The 16,337-nt window shown below is 40.6% G+C and overlaps 3 protein-coding genes across 6 annotated transcripts in view; 1 reads left to right on the top strand and 2 right to left on the bottom strand.

Annotated features, from left to right (window-relative positions):
- LOC115019283 (T-cell surface antigen CD2-like) overlaps positions 1–11,653 on the bottom strand; it is a 22,299-nt gene extending 10,646 nt beyond the window's left edge. Inside the window, 2 exon segments of the mRNA XM_029448772.1 lie at positions 11,326–11,403; positions 11,532–11,653. Of these exon segments, the coding sequence (XP_029304632.1) occupies positions 11,326–11,395 (70 nt within the window). The 5' untranslated portion in view covers positions 11,396–11,403; positions 11,532–11,653.
- pln2 (phospholamban 2) lies at positions 6,474–12,123 on the top strand. Of its 3 annotated transcripts, none has more exons than XM_029448931.1 (2): positions 6,474–6,543; positions 9,967–12,123. In XM_029448931.1, the coding sequence occupies exon 2, from the start codon at positions 10,171–10,173 to the stop codon at positions 10,330–10,332; it is 162 nt and encodes a 53-aa protein (XP_029304791.1). In that variant the 5' UTR covers positions 6,474–6,543; positions 9,967–10,170; the 3' UTR covers positions 10,333–12,123. The 3 variants fall into 3 exon arrangements, with proteins under 3 accessions (XP_029304791.1, XP_029304799.1, XP_029304807.1); XM_029448939.1 differs by lacking the exon at positions 6,474–6,543 and adding an exon at positions 9,456–9,834; XM_029448947.1 differs by lacking the exon at positions 6,474–6,543 and adding an exon at positions 9,767–9,870.
- Positions 12,124–12,750: 627 nt separating this feature from the next.
- The window catches only part of fam184aa (family with sequence similarity 184 member Aa), a 37,102-nt gene continuing 33,515 nt past the window's right edge, over positions 12,751–16,337 (bottom strand). For both annotated transcript variants that reach the window (XM_029448630.1, XM_029448622.1), the window contains one exon: positions 12,751–16,325. In XM_029448630.1, the coding sequence (XP_029304490.1) occupies positions 16,211–16,325 (115 nt within the window). In that variant the 3' untranslated portion in view covers positions 12,751–16,210. The remainder of the gene's footprint in view (positions 16,326–16,337) is intronic.

Genomic DNA, 16,337 nt, shown 5'->3' with positions numbered 1-16,337 from the left:
CCCTCTTCTGTTAAATGGGCCTTTATAAATAGAGCAAATATGTTTCCACTGCTCTGATCCAACAAACCCTTTAGATGCCTCATCCTCCAATCACAATCCTCGATGTCAACCTCAACAACCAATCACAGCCCTTCAGATGACTTCACCATCATATCAGAAGGCTCTGAATAACTGGAGCCAATCACATATTTGACTTCAAACCGAATGTTTCTCACTCTTGAGAAGTGAAGCGGAGGGACCAAGGCCCTTCAGACAGATACGGACGCCCTGCAGGGCCCTTAAAGCCAATATTCGAGTATAAACGTGTATGAAAAGGAAACATATTAAACCTCCAGCATGTCATTTTGTTCGAAATAAGGCTTTCTGTAGAATCAAACCAAAAAGTCGAACTCTCTCATGACCTCAGGACAGTGCTTCTTAAATCCTGGCTATGGCCCTGAGAGGATATTTGAGTGAGCCCAGCCATACACAAGCAAATAAATCAACTTAACTTGTCATACAAATTATTGAGTTATGGACAATCCCCCTCAAGGCGTTTTACAGTGGGGGGACCATCGGGAGAAGCATTAGCGAGCTATCACGCTAACGATGAGCTGGGGAGTCAGTCCACAGGGCTGCATTTCCATGCAGAGGAGACATTTACATCAACTGCAATAAAGGAAGGCTGTTTCACGTTTAGCAGGTAGCTGTTGTTGTTTCTGCAGGAGTCCCGACAGAGAGCAGCTCAGCGCCGCCTTTGTGAATCTTTTTATAGACTCGATGTGATGACACGATGGAAAGAAGGCCCGATGAAGGCCAGTGATAAGAACCTTTAGTTAGGACTTTACGACACGTTTGTATCTGTACGATATTTCTACAAAACAATACAGTAAAAAGAATAAAGTTGGACTGTGTGGTACGGTTAGGTGAAATGAAATACATGTCAGTAAGTAGATATTTAGTTTTTTGATCATTTATATCCTTATTTAAATGGAGCCTCACAACTTATTGTCAATTCCAACTGTCAATGTGATTTGTATTGAAGTTTTCTTACTTTTGACAGGAGACAGACAGTACCGCTGATGGAAACTATTATTAGGAGACGAGTTTTCGCCACTCATCAGTGTTTGTTAGAGGATGAGCAGAAACATTTCATTCATCACTACCGCTCATATCGACGTGTATCTTTCAGCTCGCAGCAAATGGAAAAACATTCTCTCTCCAGCTCGCAAAGACGCAACAGATGTTGTGAAAGTATTTTGTACACAAACTGTTCTGATCTCACAGTAACCCCCCCCCCCCCCCCCCTGTTGATTTGGGTTTCTATTTTCAGAGGAATGACAAGTGTGTCCAGAAATCTGCTGCACTGGACTGGTGTTATTTTTAGAGGCTGAGTGTCCCGAGGCACTAGTGAGTGATTGTTGCCGGGTGTCTCTGGGGAACGCCGTTGTTTGTAGGATCCGAGTGATTCTTTTGGAGACGTGACAGGGGACGACGGCGATCAGGTGCTGCGGATTTGCAAGTGTTTTATTTCGGGAGGCCCGCCCAACCGCATTGGTTTTATGTGGTTTTATTGAAGCGCGGTGCTCATGCCTGGATTACTGTTACAACGGGAGCCTGCTGTGGCTGCTTCAGCCCATTGTGGTGCATAAGTAGTCTGGGTTAGAAGTCATTTGAGATTCAACGTCAGGTGTGCCGGATTTGCGGTGTTTCGTATTTAGTAGGTTGGGTGCGTTTGATTTATTTCAGATGGACAGGTGAGGTGTGCAGGATTTGTGGATTACTTGAGATGTAATGCCTGAACGCCTCAGACGGGGTGCGCTGCATTTATCACAAGAAAAATAACTGTTTGTCCTCATGCTGATAATTGACTATGAAAGTATTTTATAGGAGATAACACCTGATTCCATATTATGTATATGGTAATAAATACCATGAGTCACTACGGGTCCACACACAGAACCTCTACACTAACTAAAGACGCATGAATAATCGTCCCTGACAGGCTGTAAACACTGTCAGTCACCTTCATGTTAAATCACTCATGGTATCTTTATTGCTCCAAAGATTCTCTCACACACACACACACACACACACACACACACACACACACACACACACACACACACACACACACACACACACACACACACACACCTCCAGCTAATTGAATCCAAGTAACTCATTAAAATGAGACGATCAGATTAAGCTGAATGACGTCTGTGTTTCAACTGCAGGCATCTTGTATTTTCAGATTGTGTTCAGTTTGATTAGTTAGTGTGCAGACTGATGCAGAAATACTCATTGATAAATATTAATTGTAACCAAGTTAAACCTTAAACCCTGGTGGATCCTTTTGAGATTTTAAAAAGGGACACAACAAAAACAAAAACACATATTTTTCTCTTGGGACTCAAATCGCCAAAAAAACAACTAACTTTTCTCTCATAACAGTAAAATAACAAAAGTTCCTACAGGAAACTGCTGCATCATGCTGAGTAACCGGCTCAGGGTTTCTGGAAAGAGACATTGCTGTTAAATGGCGCTTTAAGCCCCACAAGCCCGAACACACCAAAGTATTCTAGATTGATAAGCACTACAGGTCACAGGGGTTTTGGGGTGAGTTGTCCCTGTAAGGTTGACTGGTTATCCTGAAGTTACAACATTCACCCTCTACTGGTGAGGCTCTACATCCTGCACTGCCTGAAGGAACCTTTAACCCCACCTGGGTTTCTAAATTAGATTTTTCTAAATGTAATCTTTGTGAAATTCTATTATCGAACACTTTAATGTCATTACAGGGAGTTTCAGAGGGGCATTGTTGTGTCCTCGGTTGGTACTGTGCTTCAACAGCCCATATCAGATAAACCCTGCTCTTAGACAGAGGCCTCTGGGGGAAAAGCTTGTTGTACGCTTCTCCACATAGCTGGCTATATCTGGAGAACAGAGAGAGAAACTGGGAAAGAGAGAATGTGTGTGAAGCTGCCAACAGCAGTAGTAAGTCCTCCACAGCCGCTGGTTTAAACCCTCCCTCCGTCCTTCTTCAACCCTAAAATGCCCTTTCCCTGCCTCTCCCATCATCCCTCATGTCTTACACACAATATACGACAATTACATCAACAAGACGACAAGGAGGGTCTTAAAAGCGTAATGAATGCCCGTGTTGTAATAATGCAATCAATTAATGTGCAATATTAGTTTCAGTAACAGCTCTGCGCAGGAGGAAAAGAGCAGCTTAGGCCTTTGTAACTCAATATATCCTCAACACTTCCTTCTGTCACGGCTGACGTGCAGTGCCAAACATTCCTGCTTTAATGGAGTTACAGTAAGGGTGATACGAGACGCCACTTTCCTGCATACTTTGTGTGTCCTCAGGGGAGTAAGCCCATCTTCAGACAACTCGTGCATTTCAATGGGTTGCCAATGCAAATGCGTGTAAGTTCCTGGAGGCTTATTTTGTTGTAAAATTCAGTGTCATGGTATTTTTCTCATAGACTTCTATACATTCGGACCAGTGGAGTCGCCCCCTGCTGGATAGTATGCAGGTTTAAGGTTTGTTCTCCTGAATCATACTTCATTGTCTAACTGGTACCTGAGAAAACATGCCACCTCAAATGCTTTCTCTTCTGAATACCTCATCAGAGAACATCCACTACGAGGCAGATCAGAACAAAACTTTGTCTTCTGACTGGCAGCAGAAGCTTTGTCTGTTTCCTGTCGTAGTTTCTCTCACTCTGCATCTTCCTCTCGTTCTAGTCTGAGGTCAGAGCAGCAGGCATTTCACCATGTAAGGCTGCGCAGCTCAACCGCTCTGGTGACAACAACAAAAGAAAACTGCTTTCTCGTGGAACATGTTTTTTGAATTATTTTTCAGCTGGAAATAAAAGACTGGACATGGATAATCGAGACACTTATAAACCGTCAGATGTTCATGTATACTTCTTATGTTGCCAGAGAAACTCAACTTTACTCTAAGCAAAGCACCAGACGGAGCGAGGCTGTGAAGCACATAAAGAAATCTAAAATACAAATCTTCAACCCTTTGGAGACAGATGGCCTTTCAAATAGACTTTCTTTTATTGTGCACTGCATTGTACAGTCTGCCCAGGTGAACAGGGTCAAACATTTAACTAGTAGATATCAACATGAAACTTCCCCAGTTAATTACTTACATTAAGACAAATGTTTTTTGTATTACAAGTTTTTCCGAAATGTTATGTTTAAATATGCAAATGAGACATTATCTTATTAAATATGTGCTCATTTGCATACATTTTCAGAAATCTGAACATTGGCTCAAAATTCTTGTTTCACTGTGTTGACATATTAAGAGTCCAAAGATTGTTCTATATCTATTTTATCACTGTGTGAACTGTAAATGAGGCATTATCTAGTACTAACTTTTCGTGAACTTGAAATCGCAAATCGACAAAGTAAAATAAACACCTAAATGTGTATTTGGGATGTTTTCTTTCCACTAGTCTGAAAGCAGACGTGTCATGGAAGCTAAATCCAAAAGCCTCACAATCTCACAATTGAGCAGTGCGTGAAATAAAATGATGATGTAACCCTCCGGGACAATACCTGTTTTCTTTCTTTTAAGGGCCAAAGTAAGGTCTGTGTACGAATACAAAGACCTGAAAAACAAAAACTTCTAGACTGTAACCACACTAAGACTTTAAAAACATGAATTCAACTCGCTGCTTTCCTGCTCTCCCAGGGAATATCTCCGACAGAAATACTTTATAAAAGGAACTGATACAGAAGTGGGTGATAATGACCTCCAGAGGGATGAAACTAAAGTGTCAGACAGTTAGCATGTCGACTTGTTTATGGCATCTTATCACATGTAACATACTTTCCCCTCGTCTTTACTTCTTATTCTCCTGCTAACAGTAGTCTATTGTATTCAAGATCTCAGCTTTTCCAAAGGGAGGATCGGTGTTTCATCTTTGGACGAATACAGTTCACATAAAAGAGGGTGATGGACACATCTGCTTGTACTGAGACTGAAGTGTGTATCCAGCAGCGGAGCAGCGACTGCCCAGTACATCACACGCAGCTGTTTACATGCACGTTCTCCTTTTATGGCAGATGCGAAGCTTTCTGGGCCAAAGCAGGGTGGGGGGAGGGGTATTTTTTCTTTCTCCAGACTTTTTTGAAGCGCTTGTAAACTATATTTATAATGATATCAGTTAGTAAGCAGAGTATGTCACAAAAAGAAACATTAGCACATTGAACCCTAACCCTGTTGAAGGTTAGGGTTAAGTCTGAAACCTAACCCTGTTGAAGGTTAGGGTTAGGGTTGAACCCTAACCCTGTTGAAGGTTAGGGTTAGGGTTAGGTCTGAACCCTAACCCTGTTGAAGGTTGGCGGGTTAATGACCTTACAAACGTTGAATCTCTGATTGGATGGGATAAGCAGACAAGCTTTTATAAATTAATCGTATCTGGTGCTGTTGTGCTGTTCTCCAACAGCAGCAACAATAGAAGACGTGTGCATGTTGTTACATAGGTGAATTAATACCAGCTTAAAGGATACAAGATACAGATAATAAGGCTATTTGGGAAATTATTTTGTCATTGCTGCAACAATATCAGGATCCCAGAGGATCAATCCCGAGGCTCTTTGCTGGCGCGGTCGTGGCCAAACTGTATATTTAGAGGCGCCATCAGCTGCTGAGTGCGTCTATCAGGCTGTCAGGATAATGAAGACAATGGAGTAGTGCAGCTATGATGTTTGATTGGAGGCCAAACGGCAAGCTAGCTGTGGAATCCAAACATGGTGACCTGTGCAACACACGATACGTGGATATTTTTGCTGACCTGAATATTGCTCGTTGTTTTTACGAAAGTGTTTATATCAAAATGTAATTAATTATTTTGTTTATGTTTTTCTTTTATTTAGGATATTTACATTTTTTATACTTTAATTTAGTTTCTATGTCTGAATATTCTTAAGAATTAGAAGTTCATTGTTCTTTGAAAGGATGCTCTTCTGACGTCATGGCAACTGTAGTCTCTGCCGTCTGAAATATGTCAACAATCAAAAAGGTCTTTTGGGAAATAGTGTCTGAAAATTAAAGTTTTGATAGACAGATCCCCAATGTTGTGTTTTAATGCTAGACTTTCAGTGATTTGTGTGACTTTTTACAAAAAACAAAAACAAATAGTTCTAAGACATACAATAGCTACTATTATTATTATTATTATTATTATTATTATTATTATTATTATTATTATTATTATTAGTGAATGGGATGCTAACAGATTCAAATAATTAATTGTTCTCAGCTTGTCATTTTGTAATTGTGAACATTTTAGGTACAACTTTCAGATTTTTGCACGTATAATTCACCAGACATGGTACGACCTTGGTGTCCCCACTCTCCTAAAATCCTTTCTAGGATGTCCTGCCTCTCCCTCCCTCCCTCCCTCCCTCCCTCCTCCCTCCCTCCTCTCTCTCTCTCTCTCCCTCTCTCACATTGTGTTTACAGCCTTGCAGAGCGATGCATATCCAACATTTCTCTTTCAAACTCCAGCCGGCTCTGTTCTCGTCTGAAAGGTAAGAAGCAGCATCCTCTCAAGACACATCTGTTCTTCATGACTAACTTCATTACATAGCAGTAGATGGGTGAGATAACGATGATAAATGATGTGTACGAGATAATAAAGCTTAGAATTAATCATAAGGCTCGAACAGTCATTAGAGCACATTGAGTATTGTTACTTCTAGTGGATTAAATGACCATGAAACAGTTTCTTAAGGAACCTTAATGGCTTTTTAAAGTGTAAATGAGTCGTTTATTTAACCAGTCGGGTAGTTAGACGAGCACTTCATTGATCTTCCGGTCTTAACAGTGATGGTAACTATGTGTTCCAGAGGAAAACTGTATGAATCACTGATTCTTATAAAAAAAGTAATTGTTCAGATACAGTAAACACAGGGGGGGGGGGGGGGGGGGGGGGCTGAAGCTCCCAGAGGATCGTCTCCACTTCTTACTTTCCATCCAAAGCACAGCCGTGGAGCCGAATCATCTCAAATCTAAACATTGATTTCATAGATCAAGGTTATTATGATAATAAATTATATTGCCCTCAGAGAATCAATCTGGTGCTTCGCTGATATTCATGGTGAAGGATATGAGAAACTTGAGGAAGTGTTTCATTAGACATAGTTAGGGACCTGAGTTTATGCGTTTTAAGAGACTTTTAGACTTTTCTTTATTCCACGGTGACCTCTACAATGACCTTTACAGTTATAAATACATACGAAAAATAAACTAAAACAAAGTAAGTGAACAGAGACACGTGTTGTCAAGTAAGATACACGATACAGTAAAGAATAAATAAACAAATATACAAATTAACAGGGCTTCAACCAACATTTCTTCTCTTTATCAATTCATCTGCAGATTATTTTCTAGATGAATAATTTGGTATCGATTATCAAAATTGTTGCCATTTTTATTTATTTACCAAGATTTATTAACTGATGATCTTATTGTTGAATACCTTTTCAAATTCTTGGATTAATCCTACAGTATCGTTTTACAACAAAGCCACATAAATACCTCTCAGACACCTACATTTAGACATTTAAAGATGTTTTATTCATCAGCAGTTGGGAGACACTGACCGTGCCCCACTTAAGATAATAGGTCAGCATCTAACCTACATGTTACTGCTCGATAGCTGTCAGAATCCTGACTGCGGAGGCATGGAGGAATCTGTCCTCAGTGTCTCTAAAGATGGATCACCTAGGAAAACAGAAACTATCTGACTGCACGTGGACGCGTCACGCTCCTCCGTTGGTCACACTGGATGTATTTATCTCCGGGCAACAGCTGATATTTATAAAAACAGCTGATTGTGTTTGTAAAAGCCCGACTATGGTTCTTTCCCTAGTACAAAAGAGTTAACTGTGCTTTAACAGTGATACCATCTAAAAATAAAGCAGAGATATGAGTGCAGCAGAGATCTTCTCTCTTGCTCATCATGCTTCAGATTTAATCAGCGGGCCCCTTGGGGGTCCTGGCACCTCAGCTTTAACCTCAGCTGTGTCTGTGTGGTCCACGACAGTAGCAAGTGATGAACAAAAGGCTTGTTGACGAAAAGCCTGGGTTTTATTTACTGTCAACATTTCCCTTTTTCATTTCTCTTTTGTGGAAATGACTTGTCACAGAGGAGAACGACGTCCCGTGTTCTCGCATGAAATGATTGACAGCCGGCACTCGGCGCAGAATGTGTACGGACGAGGGGACGACGTGGAGCACCAGCCGCTCACACGTTAGTCCCACGGCAATTAGCACACAATACAATCCCAATTTAACCCCAGAGGTCAAAGTACTGGCGGAAGAAAAAGGATCTTTAATCTAATTTTCTCTGATTCAGAGGCCTCACACTATAAATAATGGATTGTTATTGTTTTAGGTCCAGTATGAGCTGCCGTTACAGGGAAGCCCAGAATTTAAAGGCTGCTCTCATATGCCACAAGGGAATTGAGGATTTTCGCCGTTTGTTTAAGCCACCACAGCTGAGTGGGGAATCCACGGCTGAAGTTCCTCTAACGGCCACTAGATGGTGTCAACACGTGACAGCTTTCACATTACATAGTGTGTATTTATCTGTCAGCTCATCTGGACTACTGGACCCATCAGACTGTATTTTATTCATTTATGACTGTATGCTCATTTACCTCTCGTAGTTGCGGTGATTCACACTTTTTGAAAAACCTATTTTATTAACTGTTTTATACGCTCACTGACTCATCAGTCAAGTGATCAACAACTGCAATTGAGTGAGATTCTACTTTTCTTTGTTTGGGAGGGGGAGTTTTCTTGACTGACAGGCGTGTAAGCCAATCACAGAACAGGACGGATCGCAAATGCCAATTGGCTTCTTTACTGTAGTTACTTTCTTTTTTCTACCACCTAGACGACATCATGCACAAACCATGAATGTGTCAGCCGTTTCTTCTTAAATCAATCCAATACAATTACAGCTTTATATATTAAATTCCAACTAAACCAGGCCTCTTAATGCAGGTAATTCCAGGTGAGACACATTTTACCGTACATGCACAGACGCTGTGAGTCTTCAGGGCTTAGGAATCAAATCTCCTGGTTGTCAGAGCAGACGCTTCCGTCGGGTGAGAAGTTAAAGGTCTCAAAGCAGACTGATCCCAAGGGGTTAAAGCAAGTGTGTGTGTGTTAAGGTGTTAACATGTCAGGTGATAATGGCTGACTCAGAAGCAGATCAAGTGTGGAAGAGACAAAAGTGAAATGATAAAAATAGATGTGTTGAAAAGTCTGGAGAAGGCATCAAATGTCATCTTTGATCCCACAACTCAGCCAAGTAATAAAACAGAAAAATGGAAGTGAATGATTGACAGTGTAGTGAAAGAATAAATAGGATACTTGTTTTAAGCGACAGGACAAACACACGCAGCAGATTACCCTCAAACCTCCAGGAATACGAAGCTGCCTGCATGTTGTTCTCTTCTTCTGTGTTATATGTTGAAGTGTTGACCTGTTTGTTGGAGCCGCTAATGCAAAAGCACGGTCACCTTGTCACAGTGTCTGTGATGCCAGGAGAGTCCCAGATCAGATGACACAAGGCAGTAGGCTACCTCCGTGGGCCACTAGATGGCACTGTGAGCCCCACCTGTGAGTTGGAAATAGCTGTCTTATAGCACTTCAGTTCATGTCTTTCCATTGCACAATGAGAAAGCACACCTCCTCAGTCACATTGGGTTGCTGCCACTGCTACAGTCTGGCTTAACTCATCAGCAGACCTGTGCTGGCTCTTCTGAGCAGCTCTCTTATCATCACACCATGTGCTGCGATACAGAAAGGTCACACAACAACCAGGAGACATCATGCAGAGGAGGGTGCTGTCGTATTTTAAATTTAATTAGTTTAAAGTGCGCACGGCACAGCAAACAAATGTCTTTAACACTCCTTTCTTTCTGTCTGTGTTTTTTCAGCCAGCAGAGAGAAGAGGCCTCTGTTTTTGTTGAATAATCAGGACTGAACCACTTTAGGCCAGGCTGACCTGAGCTCCTCTCCAGACACCTCCTCAAACCAGCCTGACCCTCTCAGTCCAGCTCCTCTTGGTCCAAAACAGGCCCAGCAGCCTGACCGATCTCTCTCCTCTCATAATACAGCTGATCATAACCTAACCTGTCTCCATGGAGCGCGTCCAGCACATGACCAAGTCGGCCATCCGCCGAGCGTCTCAGATCGAGGTAACTCCCCAAGCCAGGAGGAACCTGCAGGAGCTCTTCGTCAACTTCACCCTCATCCTCATCTGCCTGCTTCTCATTTACATCATCGTCCTGCTGAGCAGCTGAGGACAGCAGAGCCAGAGAGAGTTTGGCATGGCAGCGCAGTGTGGATGAAGGTTTGGCTGAAATATGGGCTTTCAAATCCAGTTTCTAATAAAGCAATAATATATCATCCCCATATATCAGCCTGATCCTGAAAGCTACGAAGAAGAATCATGGAGGTCAAGTGAATCCATGTGAAAACAATAATGGCCAAACTCTTTAATCTTGTTTCATTCAGAGCTTCCCTGCTTCTCTTTCTGGAGGGAATGATCAAAAGTGACCCGACTTCAACAGTTTTAACTTCCCTGATATACTGAATGTATGTGTCTGTTGCTCATTCAGACCCTGCTTACGTTACAATGTGTTAATTTACAAATGAGACTAACCTCTATGACAATGTCTCCCGCTTTAAAGGTAGCCTATAATATATAACATTTCAGCATTAAAACATCTAAAAACGACTAGACCGATGTTATATATTTTGTTGAGTTGTGTACTTACACTATCCAAAATGTTTAAACCTTGAACAATCTAGAAATCTGTATTTTAATCAAGGTAATTTACTTTCTATCCAGTTTTAAGCCAAATGTACAATAGGGTACACGTTTTAGACCTTGGTCGTTTTAACTATAGGCTATGTAATGACAGAATGAAAGATTTTGGCCATCAGATGTCTGGATCATAAGGTATTATATAAATAAGATGAGCAAACATCAGCGGCTGACGAACTGCGTTGGAGAAACCCTGATTTTTAATGTGAAAATGCTTTATTCAGTGTTTTCACCGGTTTTAATCACCGGGTCCATTTGTTTTGGAGAGCGGGGACCTCTGCAGGAAATTTGGCTCCTGGTAAAAACTTCCTGAATGTCTGGAACTTAAATGATCAGAGAAACAAGATGAGCTAACGTTAGCGATTAGCTCGCGAGCCCCATAAGCCTATGTTCGCCGAACCTCTTGGAGAAACAATGATTTTTAATGTGAAACTACTTATTTAGTGTTTTTACTGGTTTCACTCACCGTGTCCATTTGACTTGGAGAGCAGTAGACCTCTATGGATAATTCGGCTCATGGTAATAACCTCCTGCATGCCTGGAGCTCAAATTAACAGAGAAAGAAATTGATCTAATATTAACAATTAGTTTGCAGCCTCTTCATCGGTCGAACTGCGGAGCAGTAACAAAGAGTTTTGACACGAAATTGCTTTATTTAGTGTTTTTACTCACTGTGTCTGTTTTTGGAGACCTCCGCGGTTAATTAGGCAGCCTATTGGCAGAAAATGACATAGGCTATTGTGCGTTTAAGTAATAATAGGTGTTGCATATAATACTGAAATATCAATAGGCCTACATCACTGTTGTTTTATTTCCATTTCCCATGAGTCCTGTTGCTTCCTGCAGCCCCCCTCCCACCACCACCAGGAGCAAGATCAACATGCTGGAAGTGTTTTGACATTAGCATTTTTCCTCCTTTATCTGACACTGCCAGAGACCACAGACAGACATGGCTGTTGTGTCTGTCACATCTGTGTAAGCTGCCATCATGGTGGTTATCAGAGCCAAACAACACATCCTCAACCTTCTGGCAGCGTACCTGCAGGGGTTCCTGATGAGCAACATGAACATTTCACTCATATAATTCACTATGTAAAGTATGGACTACTTGCACACTCACGCACACAAACACACACACATCTGATAAAGGCCTGACATACACAGTACATGCAGTTTATCAGTTGTGACTTTCACTTTGCATGGTGTGATTTCACTCAATGTTTTGTGTTTATGCCAATGAAGCTGTTTAAAACTATTTAATGCTGACAGTTGTCATGTGTCCTGATTGTGGCAGCAATAATGTATAAAAAATAAACTGTAAAGTCCTCTTCCTGAATCTAAAGTGCTTTGAAAAGTTTGCAAGAATTTATTTTAAAATTACAAAAATCACAATTGGGGAAAAGTTGTATTTAATGCACATCTTAATTTGACGTAGTATGTAAAGAGAACTGAATACAGCTTCACAGGATCGTTTGACAGTTTGAAGGCTAACAGACACCCAATTAATACCATATTATTAATAAATATTAATATAAGAATTACCTTAAAATTAAAAATATAAATTAAAAATGTGACAATTCTTTACCTTGTGTTTAGAGAGTCCGTTTGATTCAAAGACAGAGACATAAATCCTAGACATCCTTATAACTGCTATATTTAATAGAAAAAGACATATGACTTATGTCTAAAGCTAGTTTCTGCTTCTCTCTCTCTCACTCACACACACACACACACACACACACACACACAAAGAGTACAACGGGAGGCTTTATCTCACAATCATAATTTTACTGTTCCATAACTTACAACAGAAAAATGATATAAATATAAATAAATATTGTTGCTATTATTGTTATATATTTTTACTTCAAAAATGACAAGACAGACATCATTACATGAGAAGAGTGACATCAAATCACTTTCAACTCGTTTACTCTTTCAGCTTCAGTGTAAAGATATCACAATCTTCTCCTCCAGGTTTTCTGCGAGTTGAACGTGAGATGATCGAAGCCCTAAATCAGTATATTGTCACATAAAAAAACAGACATTTAATAAGTTGCAGTTTCTATGGTTCACTGATGGTCAGCTAATGTCAGTGTTAAACTAATTCCAGAAGTTTCCTCTGCCAGGCGTTGAGAAACAGTTCGGTTTGAGTTAGTACCTCGGGGGAACAATGGATAAAGGTCATGTGATGGCAATGCCAAGAAACGTCTTTAACTGAGCGCCATTCTCCCGTAAAACAACAGTCCAGTCTGGCGTGGGACAAATAAATCAACCAATAGGGTCTGAGGAAATACATAAACAACAGCACAACAGGACGGAAAGAAAAACAATTATAATCAGCAAAATAAACAGATGAATATTCGTCATTTTTGCTTTTTCATAACAGTGTTTTTACATGTTTATTCGTTCATAATATCCCCACAAGGTCCGTTTAGTGGCTTTCTAAGCTGCTCCAAATGGAAGTTGTCCCTAAGGTCAAAGATTGAACTTTTAAGCCGACATGGACGAGAAGTCCTTAAAGTGCAAAGAAAAAGCGGAAATTCAAACTTCTGCAATTCCACGGCAACAGAGCGAACTCCGTCTGCTGATGAAGAACATGTGATGGAATCGAAAGCTCCGGAGCAGCCACTAAATGGACCTTGTGGTGTCACTGTTAGACAGCGCAGTCTCCCTGGATGTGCTTGTGAGAGAAATGTGTTAATAAGAAAGAACTAAGAAGAAAGACGTCTGCATTGTCTGATGCAGGGGTCAAAGTGTAAATGTCAATATATTAACAGTTATTTAATTAACTATCGTCTTCACAGTGTGCATGGAGGAATGAACCAACTGTGGTACGATCCCAGAGAGGAAACCTTCGTCTGTATTTATTACAGGACATTACAGGTCAATATTTACAACTGAACCCTTTAAAATGCTGTATCAGCTATGGATGAATACGTTCCCATATGACACAAATACAGACAGGTACAGGTACAACGACAGGTACTGTCTCAACATGGGTTCAGGAAGTGTTTATTTTACTTTGACAAAACACTCGACATAATTTGGAGAAATATGCTGGAATGCAGTCAGATGAGAAGCTTGATATATAAACTCCATCTTTTCATGTGGCTGTGTAAGAGGGCAAAGAAACATTCAAAATGTGGCACTGTTCCTTTAAAAACTAATCAGGGTTCCTACAGCTTAAGTTAGATTTAAGACTTTTTATGCCACTTGGAAGGAAATTTAACACAATTTAGATCTGCGTGACATTAATGTGAGGCATTTGATAAATTACTTTAAAACATTTTAATTATGTAATTCAGATTCAACTATTTAATTTGAATTTTAATAACAATTAAGGCCTGTATGTATATATATATTTGGTATTTAGTACGTATAGGTTTAGCATGTATACCACTTAAAAAGATGCAGGAAAACATAAGTCTAATGCAGCCCAATGGTTTATTTTGTTGAGCCTTTATCAGAGTCAATTCTTTGCGGTGTGATTGTTTTGAATGCAAACAATGAAAGTTAAACCACTTCCTGAACCCTTGAGGCCTTTAGTTGATTCTGTTATGGAAGACGAGCAGTGAGTGTTGTTGAACGAGGAAGTAAACTCTCAAACCTCACGTCTCTCGATACACTTTTTCGCGAAGTAAGAAACCCAGCCTCCGTCGGGCTGATGGTGACGTTACTGAATGGACTTCTGGTCATGGCGATGACGCAGCACGAGAACGATGTAAACTTTCAAGTCAAGATAAAAAAACAGACGGTACACCAAAGAACCGGAGATGTGAGGATTTCAAGTGAGTGACAGCAGCATTATGATGTGTTTCTGTTTTCACATGCTCTATGGCCTGCCCCACAGGCAGAGACGCGCAGCAGGAGACTCCCGTCACCGACATGAACCCCCAGCTTGTAATGAAAATAAAGTGTCTGACTAAACACTCCTCGGCATTAAAAAACATCAACATGTCGCTGACAGAACTCCCTCTCTGCGCGTCTCTGGTCCACCGGCATCACAAACAGACCGTAGAAAAACAGTAGCTTGTTATAAATATTGCAATAATAAAAATATGAGGGCCGCTTGATTCAGTTCCTCTTGATGTTTCCCCTCCAGAGGTGTCTGGAATGGTAAATCAAGCGCCCCTCATGTAGCTCAGAGATTTGAAAAGGACTTTCAAACATTTACTATATGTACAGAGTCAAAGCACTGGGACAGAAAGCGAAAGTTAAGTCTTTAGTTTGTTTTTTTTGCTGGTGTCGTCATTGTGGTATACTGTAGCTCATCGTACTGTAGAGGCCAAAAACAACCAGAATCAACAGCTAGGTCCGTCCTTTGTCCTCCAATACATGTTTGAATGTGTGTATATACACATGGGGACACAGCATGAGCGACTAAAGGCGAGTATCAAGGCAAAAATCACTTTGTCCTGGCTGAACTTTCAAAGTACTTCCAGTCAGATTACAGCTTGTAAGACACATGTTGATGTACAAAATAAATCTTAAATGGAGCTGAAAACATTTCCCCTAAATCTACAGTAACTTGTGTCACTTTATGCACACTGCAACATCTTTGTGACATCTTTGTATGAGCTTTACAATGAGGCCGTTCTTGGGTTTTATTTTGAAAGTTTTTGGCCATCATTTCTCTCAAAACGTTTTATTCACCAAAGTAAAAGCTGAGCTGTGGGAAGATTCAGCCACATCGTCGACACCACTTCGTTTGTAGGCGTGTGTCGTTTTATTCTTCACTGCCCTTTCTCCTGGTCATTTTATGACCTTTTGGTTTCATGACCAAATACAAGTTGATGAATATGAATAGAATTTATTGACCGTGTTCCCATATTTCAGCAATCACCCTAGGTGAGTACAATGCTATTTATACTGATACTGTAACACCCCAATTGTAATACATCAAAATCATCCTGAAATTTGCGTAAATATATATATATTTTTTTAGCATATCTCGCCGTATGTAAGGTAATAATTGTTTTGTGTTTGGTATAAACACATCATTAGTCAAAAGGAAAAATTATGGGTAATGTAGTCCTTTAAACTTTTAAGATTGTATTTATTTATCACCACTCATTTGCCTCGTGCAGCTTTAAAGCTCATACAAATGTCACGTTTTGCACCATTGCAGACGTATAAATGTGTTTATATCTCCTGCTACCATGCACACTTTCCTGAAAAGCCCTAAGGTTGCAATATCACTGGAATCTCAGTGCCACACATGATGGATGGGAGCGTTTGATAGCAATGTCTCCAGAATGACTTTCAAAACCTACAGTTTGATTGCTGCCCAACTTTAGCTCTCTGTCCCATTACCTTATTGTTTTGACTGTTTTTTTTTTTTTTGCCGGTCAGAAAGTGAAGTACTGGGCGTACAGCTCCTCTTCTTTTACAACGCACTCTTTGCTTTTTCCTGCCTCCACCCCCGTCGGGTCGGGTGGTGTTGTGGCGTTGGCCTCAGGAAGGCTGAGAGAGGGA

This window comes from Cottoperca gobio, chromosome 2 (assembly GCF_900634415.1).
Source record: "Cottoperca gobio chromosome 2, fCotGob3.1, whole genome shotgun sequence".
Lineage (NCBI taxonomy): Eukaryota > Metazoa > Chordata > Actinopteri > Perciformes > Bovichtidae > Cottoperca > Cottoperca gobio.
Note: the sequence above shows the minus strand (reverse complement) of the source record. Positions and strands in the feature narration are given on the sequence as shown.